Source organism: Poromitra crassiceps (genome assembly GCF_964638095.1).
Source record: "Poromitra crassiceps genome assembly, chromosome: 3".
NCBI classification, from domain to species: domain Eukaryota; kingdom Metazoa; phylum Chordata; class Actinopteri; order Beryciformes; family Melamphaidae; genus Poromitra; species Poromitra crassiceps.
Genome location: NC_139625.1, coordinates 77,889,921 through 77,912,420, shown reverse-complemented (window position 1 = coordinate 77,912,420; position 22,500 = coordinate 77,889,921). Strand labels below are relative to the sequence as shown.

Here is a 22,500-nt window from a genome sequence, read left to right as displayed (position 1 = left end):
AGGTTTTCGCCAACTAGGGCGCTGCTAGATGATGTCACTAGGTTGACTGTACAGTACACACCACATTTTACTTTTTTTTTTTTTTTTACTATTTTCCACATTAGCAGTAAAAACATCAAAACTATAATAATGTATTATATAATAATAATAATAATAATAATAATAATAATAATAATAATAATAATAATAATAATAATTAAAAAATATTGTATTTTAGATTCTTTGCCTTGATGGAAAGACAAAGGTTTTGGAAATTAATTCATATTATATTGGTCTTGGTCTCATTTGAAGACATATAATTACATGCATGTTAAATGTTCAAGTTCTGTGTGCTTTATTTATTAAAATAATTCTCACATGTGTCCTCAACTCATGTTACAGGTCATTCTACTGAAAGGTAGTTGTACTTTTCCTGAAAGACCACTAGAGGGCAGGCAGCAGCTACAGAAGTCACGCTGTACTCACTGCACATGTGATTCTCCTGCTATGAATACCTGTGTACAATCAATGTTAATAGTGTTTTAAACAGCGAATCAGAGTGTGCCACTGTTTGTCATATTTCGAATTGGCTGCGAAAAATACAATCGACTGACCAATCAGATGACTTCCTTTTGAGACAACTGTGCATCGTCCAAGAGAATGAAAGCAAGTGTAAGTGTTTATTTGGAGGTGCATGTGACCTATAAGGTGGGACCCTTCATACATACAATCCTCAATCGAATCAAACAGCGGACAAGACGAGGGAGATTTTGGAGTCTGCAGGTTGGTTTTCTGGCTTGGTTTGCCGAGAAGATTTTCTGTACTTCAATATTATCATTTATCGTCTTTCAGTAAAATCATAATGTTGATATTAGAATATCATGAAACACCATTCTGCTGTATGAACTGATAAGCTAATTGTACTGTAAAAACCTGGTTATTACTTGAAATGTGATGTTTTCACACATCACACCTACATGACCACTTGCTTCTATGGGATGAACAATCATTTGTAGGGAAGCACGACGGCACATCATCAATATCAGCCCATAAAGGCTTTTAAATGAAATATTGGTATCTGCCCGAAACAAACATTTCTGTTGTTTAAGTAGGATGAATCTTAGTTTTGTTTGAAAGAAAATGTTACATAAATAAATAAATAAATAAATAAATAAATAAATAAATAAATAAATAAATAAATAAATAAATAAATAAATAAATAGAAATATGGCATGTTTTACATAACCTAAGTTGAAGTAGTTTTCTTATCTTGCCCAGTCGATGTAAATTTTGAAAAGCACTGTAGCCTATTTATGTCTGCATCTGCTAGTGAGCCATCACAATAAGAATAGGCATAGTAATAATGTGTTAATTCCACTACAGGAGACTCGATGTTCTCTGAAATTAGGTGGGAAAAGATGTGTGAATATGTCGGTATATATCAACAAAAGAGTTTGAAAATATCACCATATAGGCACACACACAAAAAAACAATATCGTGCATCCCTAATAATTTGATTATTTAACATGTTATTTTTCATACCTGAGCCATTATGCTCATATATAGACATTGAAGAAACTCTTGATTAACGTGATTTCAACCCTAATCGCCCAAACCTGATTCTCGTTAGTGTGCAACCACTTCAGGGATGTGTTCAAGAATGCAAACCAGTAAAAAGTGTTAACTCTGTTTAAACCCCCGTCATGGTTAGGGGTGGAACCTGGTGAGGGCACCTTGTCATGGTAGGCGGTGATGAGCCACAGCTCCAGGTCCAGGTTGTTGGTCCTCTTCTCCGCGCACAGGAAGTGCAGGATGTTGTCGTGCTTCATGCCGCTCACGCTGTAGATCTCATACTCATTCTGCCAAGACTGCTTGTCCTGAGAGAGAGAGAGGGGGGGGGGGAGGGGAGATTTGAGGATGTAATTTTTTGCTTTGGAAAAACACTGATCCACATTTTTCACCATTTTCTGACATTTTATAAACCAAACAACTAATCGATGAATCAAGAAAATAATCGACAGATGAATGGTTTGATTGTTAGTTGCAGCCCTACTTGGGGGAGAGAGAGAAAAGTAATGAGAGAAGAGAGAAGAAGACTGCAGCTCCTGGGGTGTTAGTAAATAAAGTATAAAGCTCCTGGGGTGTTAGTAAATAAAGTATAAAGCTCCTGGGGTGTTAGTAAATAAAGTATAAAGCTCCTGGGGTGTTAGTAAATAAAGTATAAAGCTCCTGGGGTGTTAGTAAATAAAGTATAAAGCTCCTGGGGTGTTAGTAAATAAAGTATAAAGCTCCTGGGGTGTTAGTAAATAAAGTATAAAGCTCCTGGGGTGTTAGTAAATAAAGTATAAAGCTCCTGGGGTGTTAGTAAATAAAGTATAAAGCTCCTGGGGTGTTAGTAAATAAAGTATAAAGCTCCTGGGGTGTTTAAATAAAGTATAAAGCTCCTGGGGTGTTAGTAAATAAAGTATAAAGCTCCTGGGGTGTTAGTAAATAAAGTATAAAGCGCAAAACAACCACTGCCGCTTCAAGGCAAAAATCAACATCCATAAATCATCACCACATTAATTTAGAGACATCAGTATAATTATTGTAAACAAACCAGAGCATCAGTGGAAATGTAGTCTTAACTAGGAATCTCGCGCGCCTAAGGTGGAGACTCTGGAGATGATGCGCCATGGCTACAGTTATGGAAATCGCCCACTCTGCGGTAGGGCTGGGCAATATAATCGATACAGCAATATATCGCGATATTTTATTTCCCGATACTGTATCGATATCGAAGTATCGCGATAATTTTTTTTTTTTTTTTTTTGCAGGCCATGCCATGCCAGGCCTCTGCATCTGGTGATTCCCGCCCCTAATCGATACTGTATCGATATTTTCCATATCGATGCTTTCAGTAACACTCAACACTCAGTCGTTTTGACTAAATTTGTCCACTAACTTATCAGTATAAAGTGATGTACATATTATTACACTACCTGGGTGGTACACAGTGTGTTGTATCTTTAGCTCTATTATTTAATTTTGAGTATATTCTGTAGAATATCGCAATATATCGCAATATGTATCGCATCGCAATATATCGTGATACAATCGTATCGTGACCCAAGTATCGTGATACGTATCGTATTGTGAGATCCTTGCCAATACCCAGCCCTACTCTGCGGGCTCCCAAAATCGTGCCTGACAAACAGACAGACAGACAGACAGACACCGCCCACCCACCCACCTAAGTGCCATCTTGCAACTGTGTGCCATCGGCTCATACTACATCACAGTTGCTCGAGTGACAACACTGATGACACCACAACTGCCTGAGTGACATCACAGTTGCGCAATTACAGTTGCTCGAGTGACATAATTGATTACATCGTGGTTGCTCGAGTGACATCATTGATGACATCACAATTGCTCAAGTGACATCACAAATCGTGACTTACACCACCACAGAGCCCACTTAGCCAATTGTTTTAACTAAAGATGTGGAGAAACACTACAACTAACAAGACTACTGGAGTCATGGACCACTATAATTAGACCAATTCATTACAATTTGAATTCTTGGCATAGCCACTAGATGGGACAGCGTTCTAGCCTGGTAAACCATCCTTTTCGTTCTGCGGATCAGTCTGGCCTCCAGCGATTTCCAGGAATTACAAAGTCCACGGGCCAATCAGGGCCCTGCCTCGTAGTTGACAATGTAACCGACCAATCAGGGACACTCCTGGCAAAACAGTATGGCGGTTCCCGAAGCAACGAGCGGTAACGTTAACGTTAGTAAACAGCCATAAGTGCAGTTACTGCAGAAATAGACTGAATAACAACAATTAAACAAGAACAAGGGTATGCACCAGCGGAGTTTCTCGGCAGAAAAGACATTTTTGCCATTCTTCTGATTGGATTTGGATTTGACTGGATCCGACTCCGATTGCCTAAAGGACTGGATTTCTCACCCACTGAAATCACTGTGGATGTCTTGGAGTCCAGACTAGAGGTCTTCACGGGTCCAAAAAGACGAACCCGGACACGAATGGACCTGGGAAATTTGTGCCCCAGACCCGAATGGGCCTGTCTATTATTAGAAAGCTGAGGCCCGGACCCGGCCAGAGCTGATAAATGTCGAACCCGGACCGGACCCGAAGTCACTTCTTTTGAATGGACCCCAGACCCGGCCGGGTCTGGGTCGGGTCCTTGGGTATCCGGGGGTCCGGGAATACCAGTAGAAGGTCCAAGTGCTAATTTTTCTGATAAGTTTGTTTTTAATTAGTTATTTGACGATATAAAAAGGGGTGATTGACAGCTGTGAAAGCCACTCACCGGGTCCACCTGGAATTTCACTGTCAGAGACCCAAGACCTGTCGCGAATAGACCGGACCGGGAGTCACTTCTTTTGAATGGACCCGAGACCCAGCCGGGTCCTCTGGTATTTGGGGGTTCAGGCATACCCGAAGACCTCTAGTCCAGACTGATACGCAGAGCGAAACAGGAAGTGAGGTCACGTTATCATGCTGGTTTAAACCAGGTTAACAGAGTTCAGTGGAGGGACAGGGTCCAGTCTAATACCTGGATAGGGAAGATCTTAACAGCCACGTATTCATTCAGCAGCTGGGCCTTCCACACGCAGCCATAGCGCCCCCTGGCTTTCACCTCGATCAACTGCAGTGGCTTCTGCCCCAGGACTGGGGACGGGGGTGAGGGTCCAGGGTCCTGGATGGAGAGAAAAGACAGAAGATAGCCTAGGTGTTATTCTTCAGTTACCCATATCTTACTCATTCTTTTGCAATTCAATACAGTTCACTGTGGTTTAAAAAAAGAAAATTAATGGAACACCCCTGCTTTTCAACCAGCTATCATTACAAAATCAGTAGTATATCCAGGGCTGTAGTGGGGGCTAAACGCACGTAAACGCCGTTACGCAACTTTTTCAATACGACATAGCGTTTACTGATAAGATCGTTTATACACTTATTATTGGGCGGGTTAGAGCTCCCAGCTATCACAGCGCTCAACTGCGCCACTCTGGTCGAAAGCTCTGCAAAAAATAATGTCACCAGCACAGAATTCGGATAAAAAGAGGCATTTATGAGCAGCATCGAGCAACTGTGTGCCATCGGCTCATACTACATCACAGTTGCTCAAGTGACAACACTGATGACACCACAACTGCCTGAGTGACATCACAGTTGCGCAATCACAGTTGCTCGAGTGACATACTTGATGACATCACAATTGTCTAATCACAAATCGTGACTGACACCACCACAGGGCTTACTTAGCCAATTTTTTTTACTAAAGATGTGGAGACACACTACAACTAACAAGACTACTGGAGTCATGGACCAAACATGGACCACTATAATTAGACCAATTCATTACAATTTGAATTCTTGGCATAGCCACTAGATGAGACAGTGTTCTAGCCTGGTAAACCATCCTTTTCGTTCTGCGGATCAGAGCTTTCAAACCCCTCCGTTGAGAAGCAATGAACCCGTCTGCTCTAGTAGGTGGCTTTGAAATGTTTCTGTGACACTTGTAAATACGTGCGTATCGCTGATTTAGACAGCTTGAGAGCGAGAGTCGCAGGGAAGTCTATGTATGGATAAGGAACTGTTCTACAGCAGATGATGAAATAATATGTGAACAAACAGTTAGGAAAGGAGCTATGAGTGCTTGAGCGCTGAGCAGTGTAACCTACGTTTTAATGTGCATTGTTGTAATTGGCTGTCATGGGTGTGCATGCAAGATGCCCGTGCAGGCAGTTGCATCCGGTTGCCATACCACAGTAATGGAAATTAGACCAGAATAATATGCTTTATAATAAACATTGAAAATAATCACAGTCACACAATTATTCTACCCTTTATCTAGAGCAAGGCATTACAATAAATAAAAGATTACCTCTGCGTTATAATTAAATAGATATTTAAATCTCTATGCATTTTTGGCTACGGCCGCTTCAACACAAACTTTGCCCATGGCCTACAGGTACATTTTAAGAACACGTTTTCACAGGTTATGACAGCTACCATAGGATTATCAAATCAAATGTACTGTCTGTAACCGCGCCGGTCACAACTTGTATTGACTTCATGCCTGGCTGCTCGCATACTGCTCACGGCTCGCGTGAAAAATAGACCAGACGCCAAAACTATGGCTGCAGCACGCGTGCAGCGTCTCTTCAGCGAGGCGAGGCAAGGCAACGCGCTGCACACGGTGTGATCGCTCTCTCCTGTTAACAAGGACGCCAAAATGAAACTGCCTCCACGTGGTGTTGCCTAGGATAGGCTTTGGTCTGTTAGCCTTCACAAGTGCATCAAGATTAGGTGTCAAATCCTGAGCTTGGACTTCTCAGTCAATTTTCACAATTTGTGAGAAAGTCATCCTGTGGGCTGGATCGGACTCTTCGGCGGGCTGGTTCTCGCTTCCCGGGCCATATGTTTGGCACCCCTGGACTCTAGCCAATGAAGTTTCATAACATTGATAGACAGCCAATCATTGAGAGATGACCACACCCATTTACGAGACCGGACTACCATTTCATACTATTGATGAATATGAGGAATCTCTATATTCCATTCATCTCTGGCGTGGATAATCACCCTAATCGGACCCCAGGAAGAATAGCCGTAGCATCCTGCTGCGGGGATCCTAATAAACAAAACTAAACTAAACCCTGTCAGCCCTGAGTGATGTCACTATAAGGCCTGCCAATCAAGACATCTTGTAGAAGTCACATGATTTTTAAATAAGGAATCTATGGGGACAAACAGCAGCAGATTTCTTTTAGACAATCCTAAAATGCTTACGCATGCAAAAATAGTTTTGCATGATGCGGGCTTCAGAATAAAGGTTCTGGCTTTTGGTTTTTGTTTCTGGAACAACTTGCCAGAAGAGCTTAGGTCAGCAGAATCACTATCATCCATTATGTGATGTCTTTTGTCCTGTTATTTCTGTCCATATAATGTACTGTTTTTACCCTTTTCTCATCTTCTATCCTGCTGTGCCTTGTTGATTTTACTTGCATTCTTTATTATATGAGTTTGACGTTAGCTTTTATTTGACTGGTAAAGCACTTTGTAGACACTACATATTTAAGTTTTATTATTGCTGTGACGTTACGTTTTACTGGCAGTGAGGATATAAAGTATATGAAGTGCGGTTGAGGTCAATTCATTTTCAGTTCAATTAAAAATCCCTTTGGCCTGCGTTTGCATGGAGTTTAAAGAGGCGGGCTCGTAAACTGGAAGGTTGCCAGTTTGAAATGTGCTCCCACTTCTTCAGCAACTACCCTTGAGCAAGGCATATAATCCCCCAAACAGCTTCAGCATCAGTGAGCATCTGTGGTCCTAGTTTGGCAGGTACCCTAAACCTCTCCTACCCCCCACGCCTAAACCTAACCCCCCCCAGACCCTAAACCTAACCTCTCCCACCCCCCATGCCTAAACCTAACCTCCCCCAAACCCTAAACCTAACCTCTCCTACCCCCCCACACCTAAACGTCGGACACTTGACGAGTTAGGAGTGAGAAATGTGTTGGGCTGTCGGCACTGCGGGTGGTCGGCATAGCGGGTGGACTCCATTTGGCATTAGTCGGTGGCTTTTTCAGAATCGCCGTTGGTAAGAGAAATCACTCTGATTGGCTGGTCAGCAAGTTGAGTAGAGAGGGCACGCAACTGTTTTTCTAATTTTTCAACTCAACTTCATCTCATCTGATCATTCCAATACACTAATATTTTCATGACGTGGCCTTCAGGAAAGCCCCTTGAGCCTGTCGCCGTATGATATCACCCCATTTAGTGTGGTTTCTCCTTATCTTTTACCTCCACCTCTTCCTTTCTTCTTCCACAAGCAAAAGATCACACAAGGGCTGACAACACCAGTGCCATTTGCAACTTTGTATCGGACATACCGCTATTCTCGATTAGAAGTAGCTATTACGCTGTGAAAATGGTAGGCAAACGCTGCTTTGTTTCATGTATCTGGTTTGTATATGCTCAGTCCTACTGTAGGTCTCACGCAGGCGCAGAACGTACGAGCTACTGTAGTTGACCGTCGGCTGTGGTCTTTGTGGTGTGTTCAAGTGCAACTTTTTGGCCCCGACACAGGAGACGTGAGGTGACGCATCGACACAGGAGACGTGAGGTGATGCATCATCCTTCGTTGCCGCTTGTTCTTTGTGTGTCTTGGCCCTTAAAGAGAACAGCAGAAGTCTGCAGTTGTACTGGTAGTTTCCAGGTTAGAAACTGTTTTACTGGTAGAGGTTAGCAACTGTTTTACTGGTAGTTTCCAGGTTAGAAACTGTTTTACTGGTAGAGGTTAGCAACTGTTTTACTGGTAGTTTACAGGTTAGAAACTGTTAGTTTCCAGGTTAGAAACTGTTAGTTTCCAGGTTAGAAACTGTTAGTTTCCAGGTTAGAAACTGTTTTACTGGTAGTTTCCAGGTTAGAGACTGTTAGTTTCCAGGTTAGAAACTGTTTTACTGGTAGTTTCCAGGTTAGAAACTGTTAGTTTCCAGGTTAGCAACTGTTTTACTGGTAGTTTCCAGGTTAGAAACTGTTAGTTTCCAAGTTAGAAACAGTTTTACTGGTAGTTTCCAGGTTAGAAACTGTTAGTTTCCAGGTTAGAAACTGTTAGTTTCCAGGTTAGAAACTGTTTTACTGGTAGTTTCCAGGTTAGAAACTGTTAGTTTCCAGGTTAGCAACTGTTTTACTGGTAGTTTCCAGGTTAGAAACTGTTTTACTGGTTGCTTCCATGTTAGAAACTGTTTTACTGGTAGTTTCCAGGTTAGAAACTGTTTTACTGGTAGTTTCCAGGTTAGAAGCTTTTACTGGTAGCTTCCAGGTTAGAAACTGTTTTACTGGTAGTTTCCAGGTTAGAAGCTTTTACTGGTAGCTTCCAGGTTAGAAACTGTTTTACTGGTAGTTTCCAGGTTAGAAACTGTTTTACTGGTAGTTTCCAGGTTAGAAACTGTTAGTTTCCAGATTAGAAACTGTTTTACTGGTAGTTTCCAGGTTAGAAACTGTTTTAGTGGTAGTTTCCAGGTTAGAAACTGTTAGTTTCCAGGTTAGAAACTGTTAGTTTCCAGGTTAAAAACTGTTTTACTGGTAGTTTCCAGGTTAGAAACTGTTAGTTTCCAGGTTAGAAACTGTTTTACTGGTAGTTTCCAGGTTAAAAACTGTTTTACTGGTAGTTTCCAGGTTAGAAACTGTTTTACGGGTAGTTTCCAGGTTAGAAACTGTTTTACTGGTAGTTTCCAGGTTAGAAACTGTTTTACGGGTAGTTTCCAGGTTAGAAACTGTTTTACTGGTAGAACTGTTTTACTGGTAGTTTCCAGGTTAGAAACTGTTTTACTGGTAGAACTGTTTTACTGGTAGTTTCCAGGTTAGAAACTGTTTTACTGGTAGAACTGTTTTACTGGTAGCTTCCAGGTTAGAAACTGTGCAACAGGGAGGGGGACGAAAAAGAGCTTATCCAGTGATTAAGATGACTGATTATTAAACAAATAAATGGTTAAAAAAATGAAAGAGCAACCTTGTCTAACCCTGACAGGTCAAGCCTTGCATGGGCTGTGTGCATGTGTGTGTGCATGTGTGTGTGCGTTCGTGCGTGTGTGTGTGTGTGTGTGTGTGTGCATGTGTGTGTGCGTGCGTGCGTGCGTGCATGTGTGTGTGCATGCGTGTGTGCATGTGTGTGCGTGTGTGTGTGTGTGTGTGCGTGCGTGCGTGCATGTCTGTGCGTGCGTGCATGTGTGTGCGTGTATGGGGGGTGGTTTGTGCCATTGACATGCGCGAGCGCATGCGTGCGCGCGTGTACGATGTGTCTGTGTGTCGTGTGTTTGGATTATGGCATGACACACAGACACATCGTGCGTGCGTGCACGCACGCGTGCGCGCACGTCAGTGGCACAAACAACCCCGGGGGTGATTGTGTTTTGGGCCAATCAGAACACTAGATTTTAGACATGCTCCGATCACCACGAAATTCGGTGTGGTGGTAGCAGCTGCTCACCAGAGGACAGCCGCCAAATTTCGTGTCTCGACGCCACTCATTTCCCTTCAAGATGGCTGCACATATCATAAAAGTGCCGTGTTTACGACAGGGCAGTCTCCATTGACTTTGTGTTTGCTCAGAAAAACCCCACAGCTCTTCCTGAAGTTTGCAACCTCGCATCGGGCCGATATTCTGTCAGGGGGCGGGCCTACCCATGGACGGCTTTTAACGGTTACTATAAACTGAATATAACAAATTATAACAAATACTACTTTTTGTTGAAGTACTTATCCTTTTAAAGCTAAAAGGAGGCACTTCCAACACCTTGGGCTGATTTCTGGAGTTATATCAATCTGACAAATCCATAATGTGTCCTGGGATTCCCTTCATATCCATGTATCTATCCATCTGTTTCTTCAACGGTGGATCTGAAATGGCTTATTTTTGAGTACGGTATGTTGCTCAGCACAAGATTCCGACGCGGCGATGTTTCACTCATGACCCCACGACCGATAAACACTGAGCACGACCATGGGGTTGAACCTCGCTTCGTCGGATAAAGTTTTTTTCTCTGCTGATTCTTGTAGTTTGGGGGTACCTATTCAAAATACAGGAGGGTGCCCGGTGAGCACCCTTGAGCATTTTCAGATATTAACCCCTGAAGTGCCAAAATCCCAGAAAAATAAGGATTTATGAGATTTCACGCAAAATACTAAAATCAAATGCATCAAATTTGTTTTCTCCAATGTCTATTCATAAAGGAGGTCATGCACAATGTATTTCATTCCAAATTACATAATATTAACCCTTTTAGGCCGTGCCAGCAAAACAAACTTTTTATGACAATATGGGTCGTGCTGGATGAGAACATCATTTGAGCCTTTGCTCATTGGCAAGTAGAGATTCAGAGTAGATGATACACATTGGGAGGTGTGAAGTGAAGGCCACATTTTGCTGATGGTCTTCACGGTAGTTAAGCCTATTTGGATGTTGAGTATCCTACTCTGAAACATGCACAGAACATTGTGCATGGCAAACCATGCACTTCACACAGTTGCACTTATTGGAGTTAGAAGGGTTTTCAAACTTTTCATCTCCAAAACGTGTCTGGGAAAAGTCTTCAATTTTCCGGTAGAGTGGTTGGGCTCAGTGACCTGTTGCATGTGTCTTTTTTTGCATCCAAATTCCTCAGTGTTCAATGCTAGTGGCAGATTTACATTGAGATTTCACCACAAGATTGCATGAAAGTGGGCCCTTCTTAACATTCTCAATGAATGCTTCATTCGATGGTGGTAGAGCAGCTAAGTTTGGAACAGGCTGAGATGAAGGCAGTGACTTGGTCGAGGACCTGCTGGAACAGTGCAACCACATTGTCAATGGCAGATAGTTCATACAGTTTTGAGGACTTTGATGACAGAGCCTTTTCCATAGTAAGACGCTACAGTTTTGCATCCCAATATGGCATGGGCTGGTAAAAGGTTCTTCACAACTTGTGAATGCTTGGCCAGTGTTGACTTCATTTCCACTATTGCCCTTTCCTTGTGGGGCGATTCCATGATGTGTGGTACATCCAGTCCTTCCTGATGGTAATGGTGAAGGAGTAGGATGAACACATCTGTGTCATCAGAAACCACTGAGATTTAATATGCTTCTCCAGCACACTGGACCTTTTGGACAATGTTGGTGTCAGCTTCTTCCTGCTGATTTTGTAGATCATATCGGCTCCTTCTTTCTTCCAACCTGATCTCAATGGGGCATGGCTCCTCCCCTGTCACCTCCCCATGTCACATGGCTCCTCCCCTGTCACCACCAACTTGTAGATGGAAAAGTTTTGGTCAGTTCCTCACATAAGAGCTAAGAGATGGTGTTTCTAGCTGACCCCTGTCTCTCTGACATCTCGGGTGATGGACTTGACACTGTAATCATGTCTCATAGGTATGAAGTCAGTCGTGTCATAACATTTTAGATTAAATCAGCTATGGTGCCATCAGCTGGCCAGTGGATGGTCCAAAGAAGGGCTGATCCGTCAATGACAGTGACATCTGCAACACTGGCATTCCTCCTGGAGATTTTGACTTGGAGTGACTTCTTCAGTGTAGACTTGGATTTACAAATTCACATTCCATCCTCGGTAAACATGGCAGTTGGGACTGGTGCCAGCTCATAGGCGAGGACATCCTTCATGTCAACTTCATGGTCACTAGACAACAGTGTGATTACGCTTGAATCGATGGCATAAATTGTGGAGATGCCAACTTGGATTGATTTGGTTGTTGTCATTGTCTTCACTTTGTTTGAGATGGTGAGACTTTGTTTCAGATGGTGTTGTAAGATCCATCTGGCCAGGTCTTCTCAAAATCTTCTAACATTGCCTCCCAAGGGAGCTGGAAGTGGGGTGCTGAGGGTGCTGCAGCACCCCCTACCTAAAAGTACTTCCAGCGCCACTGGTGCTGCAGCACCCCCTACCTAAAAGTACTTCCAGCGCCACTGGCTTGCTGCCTTTTGGGGGGCATGCAGCCTGGTTAGTGCCACAGAAAGCCTCTAGCTATTTCTAGTCCAGCAGAGGAAACGTTCTGACCAACACGCCGGCACTGGCAGGAGACAGATTACTTGAAGAAGCCTCCTGTGGCTCTGCCTTCGGGAACGGCAGCATTGGTTGAGGCTCAGCCTTTGGATTGTGCGGAGCCTTCTGGTGCTGCGCTCTCTGAGCTTGCGACACCCCCTTTGGCTCCTTCTTCCAAGTTTGGAGTGTCCGCTGAGTCTCCACCTTCAGAGCCCGCAGAATTTGAAGTGTTGCGTCAGAGACACCGTCTTTGGTGGTCCCCACCGGACCGTGACATCGTTTGATGGTCTCATTGGACGCCAGGTGGCGCCCGTAGAGGGCAGGGTACTGTTAGGATGATGTCATCATTCCTACTATGATGTCATAGATCACTGATGATGTCACAGACGGTGATGATGTCATAATTCATAACTGTCTTAAATCATGCCTCTCGGATGGTCTCACTGATGATGTCATAACACAAGGTGATGCCATATTCGGGACCTATAAAGGTTTGCTCTGCAAGTCCTCTACAGTTGTTCATAGACTAACCTCACGGCAACCTTCTGCACAGTTTCCATCTTCGAACTTTGCAGACTCAGCTATCAAGTGCTACAGCGTTCCTAGTTATCGAGACTTCAGTTTACCAAGTGTGTCTTGGACATTAAGTATCCACACGTAAATCCACCAGTCTCACAGCATGCCTAACAGTTGCGGTGACCAATCAAATTAGTTCGGGCGTGGTTTCATCTAAACTTGCTGCCCTCAACGCCATAATAACGGTCCCTAATCCCAGACACACACACTTTCCATTGGTCAAATCAAACTCCTCCACATGCTATGTCCCACCTCTCTACCCTGTTTCAGTTGGAACACGTCACAATAAAAAATCACAGACCCTGAAAATCCAATTTCAATTTCAAAAATTCAGTTTTTTTACACCCCGGACCTTATTTCCAGCTTAAAATATGATGTTTTACTCACCCAGAGAACTTTGGTTTCATTCTGATCACCATAGAAGATTCAGGTCCGAGTAGAGTCCGAACTGGCCAAAACGGGCGAAAATGGGGCGTACGTAGTACACACTGCAAATAACGTATTTTCTGCAACATAGCGCTTCGTATCCTCATAATATCTTGTCCATATGAACGTGAATCCATATAGTCTCCTCCGGGCTGCCTCGGGCAGCTTCGGTTTCCTCATCCGGGGTCTGTGAACCCAACAGAGGCATTCCTCCTCTGTTCTCGGCCGTGCAGCGCTTGTTTGTCCCTGGCCTGTTGTTCCTCTCTCTCCTCGTCCGCTCTTCAATTTCGATTAGCTCTTCATTCGTTGTTGTAAACAAGTCGATAGTCACGGGAAAATGGCCCTAGGGATGGGAATCGAGAACCGGTTCTTGTTGAGAACCGGGTCCCAGTGGATCAATTCCTTGGAATCGTTAGCCAAAATCCTTAACAATTCCACTATCGATTCCATGCGCGATGACATCACACGCTGCGACACGTACGCAATGCAACGCAGCCTTGTTTTGTTTAGACCGCAGCCACCGGTCTAGCCACCGTCTAGGCAGAAGCAAAACGATGACCACAGTGCCACTTGCAATGCTTGCAAAACCTCTATTTCGTCAAAGGGGGGAAATACTAGCAATATGCAGAAACATTTGTCCACACAGCATGCAATAATTTTGGAGGAATGTCACGTTTCTGATGTGCTACGGAGTGACGATAACGTGGCTAACAGCAGCGCGGCTAACGTTAGCGCTCCTCCAGACCCTGGCTATTGTGTGTTTATTGTTTGTGCCATTTGTTTCATTGCGTAAACCAGATTTCACCAATACTCCATTTCCATCCATTTAATTTAGAGGATGATGACGTTCAGAGTCAGACTGGTTCAGAGGCTGGTAGTCGCTCTGGGTCAGGCTGCAGCGAGTACTTCTTGTGCTGCGCACTTCTAGCCCCTCCATTCACCCAGGCAGGGAAGAGTAAAATGACCGAGGCGAGGGTAAACGAATGTCACCGAGCAGTGACTAGTTTGTCTGACATGCCAGCTAAAGTAAAATGTCAAAGTTGCATGTTGTCATTCTAACCACTAGTTCTGTTTCATTAATTCCCACTATATATTTTCTATAGGGAGATGACAAAGATGCTCAACCCAAAATACAAACCCCCAAACAAAGCCAGTTTAACAGACACTGATCCCTGCTTGGTATGGGATTGAAAAGAGCAATCTGATCTCAGAGCTGAATAAGAATACATAATTATAATGATAATAATATAAAAGAAAATTAATGTTAACACATTCACTGCCAGCCGTTTTTTTTTCACTGTAGGTAGGTTCTGCCAGAGGGTTTCCTTGAGGATTCTGGCTCATCTTTCAAGACCCGAGGATTCTTTTCTGCTAAGATTTTGTGAACACACAATATCTCAAAATAACCAATAGAATGTGTGCTTTCTCTGTCTAAAAGAGTTAGTTTGTAGAGTTAGCAGTCATGTAAGCATTAGCAGTTGAATACAGCATGGTTTCAGCGTCAGAAAAATTATTCAGAGATAAACGGCTTTTTGTGAAATTCGATAGAACAGTCACTTCAACCATTCATCCCTGGCATCAGTAAGACGTCAGACATCCAAACAATAGTTCTGAACAGCAACCTCCTCCATAACAGCAGGAAACCCCCCTCCGCTTCCAACTCCTCCCTCCGTGTGTGTCTTCTTGGCTGCAGCGGCCGTGCCACAAGCTCGTTGCTGCTGCTGTAACCTCGCGTCACCAGTCTCATTGCTTTGCTGCTGCTGTGCCTGTCTGCGCGGCCGCTGTTTGAGGAAGTCTGGATGGACTCGCTCGCTTCTTGGAGTTTTGGCTGAGAGCTTTGATGAAGCTTTTGCGATTCTGGTCATATTTATGCTGCGTGTTTCAAAGTGTGTCCCACCCGCAATCCACTATGCAAATCTGCAATCCCGCACCGCCAGCAATCAGCGCGAAAACGAAAGCGCCTTCGCCAATCCACCTTCATGAGAATGGCTTCAGTCACACTGCTTTTTGCTTGCCTTCCTCTAGTCAGGAAAGCACTGTCGCCACTTAGTGGGTCGGTGGAATGGGTTGTACACGTTGTACACGTCCAATACCTATATAAGAGATGTAAAAGGGCTAGATGCACATCCCACCGTCAAAAAAACAAAATCGATCGAACGGTTGGATCCTGTTTGACGTAAAAACACGTCATTGGCAGTGAACGTGTTAATAAACCCGTTTGTACTCTTTTTTTTTTTCCCTTGCCCAATGAGAATCGATAAGAGAATCGATAAGGAATCGGATCGATAAGCAGAATCGAAAATGGAATCGGAATCGCTAAAATCTTATCAATTCCCATCCCTAAATGGCCCTGGTGCGCGGTGATTCCTGGTAGACAATAGCCAGGTAGACAAAGGAGTCAGCAGGAAACTCAGGAGACTTCAGCAGGACTTGGGGCGAGAGTTGGAGTCACAGACCCCGGGTGAGGAAACCGAGGCTGCCCGAAGCTGCCCGACGCAGTCCGGAGGAGACTAGGCCCATTCATGTTCATTTATGGATGAGATGATATGAGGATATAAACCGCTACATTGCAGAAAAGACGTTATTTACAGTGTGTACTACGTATGCCCCGTTCGCCCGTTTTGGCCAGTTCCAGGACTCTACTCGGACCTGAATATCTTCTATGGCGATCAGAATGAAACCAAAGTTATCTGGGTGATTAAAACATCATATTTTAAGCTGGAAATAAGGTCCGGGGTGTAAAAAAAACTGAATTTTCCTTTAAGCAGCACCTGAGAATGTTGATTTTATGTTGAATAAGCATAATCATTTTGTTATCGAGATTGCTGACTTTTTTTTTTACAAAGAAATAATAATGACATGACAGAGATGGCCTTGCCTTTTGAGGGCATATATCACAAATGGCACCACTTTAGAATGTGTGTTCTTATTTGAACACAGGTGTATTTCTGGGGTGGCAATTTGAGTCCTTTGCCAGGGCCCGTTCTCAGTTCTTACTGCGCCAACTTTGACGACATGGTATTTTAAGAGCACAGCACATAGCCTAGGTAAACCCAGCCACCACGTGACCTGCTCTCTCAGTTCCCAGTCACTAGCGTCTAGACTCCGGGCCATTCAGATCGATTTCTGGGGCGATTGAAAGACCCGCGCAGACCCGCAGCCACCCCGCAGCCAATGAGTGACGGCGTGACTGCCAACATCAGTCCTGCCATGATCGGCCAATCAGAGAGTGCGTCTTTGTCAATGACGTGTAACAGCTGCAGCGGCTTAGCACTACCTAGCCGTTAGCATTTGGCCTCTCTAAAGCATAGCTCCCGAGCTAGCTACTAGCTGGCTAGCTATATGGCTATGCAACTACGTGAGGAAATTCAAGTGAAAACAGCTGTTGAGGTTGAGGTCTGTTGATCAAAATAACACCTAGCGTTATCGAAATCGGATTTTAGCGGACCATACAAGCCAGGGCTTCAGAGCTGATCACCTGGACACATTTTATGGCGAAATTATCTGATAAACTTGTCTGTGCTGCTCTGTGGTGATCAGCTAATGTCTTCATAGCATTGTGATTATGATTTAATGCATTATGGAAGATAAACGCTGGTTTAACATAATTAAAATAATTCCCTACCAAACATGTAAAGTGACGCTTCTGGGCAGTAGACCATTTGGGCATAACATTATGTAATGTGACATGAGATCACCACATTTCAATAAATATAACGTTGTTGCACATTTGAATGCTGCTGGTCGTTTGTTTAATGCTGTATATATTGGATATTTAAAGCTGATACACTTTACACAATCAAATCTAACTTATTCACAGCAATACACAGTCCAGTAGTACAGTGGGCTAATTGTTTGAATTATATCGAAATATATTTGCATGGTGTAGCATGTAATGCAGATAATGTAGCTAGATACTCTGACACAGAAAGGCAGACAAGCTAGCAGCAGGGATCTTGTCACACTGATTCCAGATAAACTCCTCTGTCTAGCCAGCTATACAATATTGATCAAAATAACACCTATATCGAAATCGGATTTTAGCGGACCATACAAGCCGGGGCTTCAGAGCTGATCACCTGGACACATTTTACGGCGAAATTATCTGATAAACTTGTCTGTGCAGCTCTGTGGTGATCAGCTAATGTCTTCGCATTGTGATTATGATTTAATGCATTATGGAAGATAAACGCTGGAAGGCTGGGTAGCATTAGCTGACGTCATCCAGGCTACAGTAACATTAGGCTTTATAAGCATTCATTGATTGAAGCAGAGTGCTGGTCGGTTAAGTTTCTCTGTAGTCATGTCCTCCTCTGCTCCAATCTTCGTTCGTAGTTTCTTCTGTCTCTCGTCCAGCAGCTGCAGATGTCATCATTATCCACGTTATTGATTATTATTTATAAAAAAAATCTCGTGTAAATATTTTGTGAACGCACCAATAGTTAGAGAAGGAAACCTCTCTTTGCATTTTATTTTTTAATAAAAGTAGGCTACTTGTGATATCTCACGTGGTCGATCATCATTGCAAATTTATGTGGACAGCTAGGTTTAATGACAAATATGGAATATCACCCAAGGAAATACCACGGTTTAATGCCAACAGATAAACCATACAGATTTGTTGTAATTGTGAACACATAAGGGAGCAAAGACATGGTTTTCAAGCATAACACAATGTACAACTTTTATTCAAAGACAGGATTGAAAAATATAGGTAACTTGTATTCACTTCAGTAATGTCAGGTCTCAGTCGCATTCACGCTAACCTCTTAACTTCTAGCTAGGTCAAACACACCTTAACGTTATGAGTGTGGCCGTTTTGGATTAACATTAAGTCCACGATCAAGTCTAGCATTTCGGTATATTCCTACCTCTTAACATCTAGCTAGCTAGGTTGGATCTGGAATATGATATCGGCTTGATACATTTGATTGTAGCTACTCATACAGCCGTGTGGAGCTTATCTAGCTAGGTTGCATCTGGAATATGATATCAAGCCAGTAATGTAGCTAGCTAGCGTTAAATAGGTTTATCTGTAACCACGCTGAAATGTGAGGGCATTAACGTTAATATTTCTAGCTAGGTCAAACACACCTTAACGTTATGAGTGTGGCCGTTTTGGATTAACATTAAGTCCACGATCAAGTCTAGCATTTCGGTATATTCCTACCTCTTAACATCTAGCTAGCTAGGTTGGATCTGGAATATGATATCGGCTTGATACATTTGATTGTAGCTACTCATACAGCCGTGTGGAGCTTATCTAGCTAGGTTGCATCTGGAATATGATATCAAGCCAGTAATGTAGCTAGCTAGCGTTAAATAGGTTTATCTGTAACCACGCTGAAATGTGAGGGCATTAACGTTAATATTTCTAGCTAGGTCAAACACACCTTAACGTTATGAGTGTGGCCGTTTTGGATTAACATTAAGTCCACGATCAAGTCTAGCATTTCGGTATATTCCTACCTCTTAACATCTAGCTAGCTAGGTTGGATCTGGAATATGATATCGGCTTGATACATTTGATTGTAGCTACTCATACAGCCGTGTGGAGCTTATCTAGCTAGGTTGCATCTGGAATATGATATCAAGCCAGTAATGTAGCTAGCTAGCGTTAAATAGGTTTATCTGTAACCACGCTGAAATGTGAGGGCATTAACGTTAATATTTCTAGCTAGGTCAAACACACCTTAACGTTATGAGTGTGGCCGTTTTGGATTAACATTAAGTCCACGATCAAGTCTAGCATTTCGGTATATTCCTACCTCTTAACATCTAGCTAGCTAGGTTGGATCTGGAATATGATATCGGCTTGATACATTTGATTGTAGCTACTCATACAGCCGTGTGGAGCTTATCTAGCTAGGTTGCATCTGGAATATGATATCAAGCCAGTAATGTAGCTAGCTAGCGTTAAATAGGTTTATCTGTAACCACGCTGAAATGTGAGGGCATTAACGTTAATATTTCTAGCTAGGTCAAACACACCTTAACGTTATGAGTGTGGCCGTTTTGGATTCACATTAAGTCCACGATCAAGTCTAGCATTTCGGTATATTCCTACCTCTTAACATCTAGCTAGCTAGGTTGGATCTGGAATATGATATCAAGGCTTGATACATTTGATTGTATCTACTCATACAGCCGTGTGGAGCTTATCTAGCTAGGTTGCATCTGGAATGATATCAAGCCAGTAATGTCAGGTCTCAGTCGCATTCACGCTAACCTCTTAACGTCTAGCTATAGCTAGGTTACATCTGGATTATGTATAATATACAGTATAATACTACGCTCACTACGTCATGACATTCACATTAACGCCTCCAAAAATCTACTGTAGCTAGCTAGCGTTAAATAGGTTTATCTGTAACCACGCTGAAATGTGAGGGCATTAACGTTAATATTTCAATTAGGTCAAACACACCTTACCGTTATGACTGCGGCCGTTTTTGATTAACATTAGCGTTAAGTCCATGATCAAATCTAGCATTTCGGTATATTCAGTGTGTGTGTGTGAAAAGGATGTTAGCATGCTAGCATTATTAGCACAGAATGTATACAGTCCATGGTACAACGTTAGCCCTTCAAGTCCTGAGGCGAACAGCACTGGAGGATGAAGTCTGCAGTCTGGCATTCAGTGTCCAGCATAACAAGCACGCCTGTTTCCTCATCAGGTTGGCAGCAGCTGTATAGATGATGACTGTTCTTCACAGCCACAAATATCTCTCCAGATCTGCGGCCATCTGCAGCAGACAGTTGTCCTGTTCCTCTTTCATTCCCTGACCACCGTCACGCGATGTTCTCTCTTCTTGTAGCTGGTTGTAACCATTTGCGTGCTAGCAGTACTGAAATGAAAAGTGTTAGCTCGCTTGCTAACAACAAAGGTCGCAGAGCGATGACGCCATCTGCTGCACTGCGCATGTGCTCTGTGCACAAAGCTGGTTGGATGACGGTTGCGTAATGGAGCGGTCTATCGGGGGGGGGCCAACAACCGCAGGAAATCGTTTAACAATGGTGGGAATCCAGACCATAGTGACTGAGAACAGGTCTGAGAGCAGGTCACGTGGGGGATGGGTTTACCCAGGCTACACAGCACAGCCCACTGCTATGAAGAAATATAGATAAGTACAGATAAACTCCATGACAATGTTTCGCCCGTTTGATAGACTTGATAAAAACATCTTGTCATGATGACAGCGTTGTTCCATGAGATGACAAGAGGAAGGATGGAAGGTGCGCTTACTGATAAGAGAAAATACAATTGCTTCATATTGACGTTCTGATAGGGTGTGTGTGTGTGTGTGTGTGTGTGTGTGTGTGTGTGTGTGTGTGTGTGTGTGTGTGTGTGTTTGTGTGTGCGTGTGTGTGTGTGTGTGTGCGCGCGCGCACGCAAGTGTACGTACGCGCAAAGCATTCATTGTGCAAGTGTGTGTTGGGAAATTTGACTTGTATTGAGATTGTTACCGTTTTTCTTTTGTTTTGCAACAGTTCCATAGTGCTACATTGCATTGTCCAGCAATGTTGGGGTAACTCATTACAAAAGTAACATATTACATGTAATATATTACATTTAGCAGTAACTCAGTAATATAACTTATTACCAATGGAATTTCAGTAATATACCAGTTACTTTGTCAAGTAACAAGTTACAAGACAGCTTGCTGCAAGGGAGCTGGAAGTGGGGTGCTGAGGGTGCTGCAGCACCCCCTACCTAAAAGTACTTCCAGCGCCACTGGTGCTGCAGCACCCCCTACCTAAAAGTACTTCCAGCGCCACTGTTGCCTCCCCAATCTTTATGGCACTGTCTACATTGACAGTTGGTAGGGTGATCTTGATGTTCATGATGCTTTCCCCTGGATGTTCATTGGGATCCAATGGATGGAGGCAGGTTTCCAGTTTCTGACAAAGTCTTTGGCATGTCCTTAACCCATGGCTTTAGCCTCCTCCTTGTGATAGAGATGAACCTATCTGTCTTATCCTCTTCCATCTCCTTCATGTCTGACTAAATCTTGCAGCATATATGGTGGCTCAGGGCCCAGATCTTCAGTGCCTATGGCTTCACGGTAATCCAATGATCCCTCCATCACTGTGGCCGTACCTCATGAAAGTGGACTCTGTGAACTGGTTGCTCCACAGGCCATTCCATATTCCAGTAATGTGTCGCATCACATGCTGCCCCTGGAGAAAATTGCTTTGTGGAGGAAGCTTCTCCATGGAATGAAGATAGTAGAGGCCATACCTGACATGGTTGACATGGCCAGCTGCAAAGTAGTAGGTAAGCATCTTCTGGAATATGGTCAGATGGAGAAGCCAGTCACCCTCACGTTCAGCCCAGATGTATGACATCATCAGCATCATTGGTTTCACCAAGACCTAAACCCAAAGTCTGGCTGTTCTGGTCTGACTCGCAATCTGATCCAAGGCTCTCATCAGGTCATCTGCTTTCTGGAAATTTCTTACCGGAACTCCAGAGAGCCCACTATCAGCCATCAGTGAACATATAGCCCCAACAAAACTCTGGTTTAATGATAACCATGATAAAATTCCTTACGATAACCGTACCGTTTAACATTTTCATTATCATTAAAACCGTGGTACCGTGATACCGTGATTACAGTGCTTTGAAAAACATGGTAAATACTGTCCATCATCAACCAAAGTTGGCAACCGTCTCCCAGGTGCAAACATGCAGCCTTGGAGAAATGATTTCAGTGAGTGTATCAATCCTTTTTGGATCGGAGTTTTCAATATAAAATGTTGTAAAATGATTTCAGTGAGTCTCTCAGTACTTTTTGAACATTTTCAGCATTTCTTTGCGAATACAGTGATAATACAATAATCGTGATAATTTTGGTCACGGTAATCGTGATGTGAAATTTTCATATCGTTACATCTCTACCCCCAAGACGTTATATAGACGTCCTATAAGTGATGTGTGTCTTTTTGAGGCGAGATGTGA

The 22,500-nt window shown here is 43.2% G+C and overlaps 1 protein-coding gene across 1 annotated transcript in view; it reads right to left on the bottom strand.

Annotated features, from left to right (window-relative positions):
* Positions 1-22,500, bottom strand: part of acvr2ab (activin A receptor type 2Ab) — a gene marked incomplete at both ends in the record, with an annotated part of 107,381 nt that overhangs the window by 5,662 nt on the left and 79,219 nt on the right. Inside the window, 2 exons of the mRNA XM_083634125.1 lie at positions 1,714-1,857; positions 4,547-4,690. Coding sequence (XP_083490251.1) covers positions 1,714-1,857; positions 4,547-4,690 — 288 coding nt within the window. The remainder of the gene's footprint in view (positions 1-1,713; positions 1,858-4,546; positions 4,691-22,500) is intronic.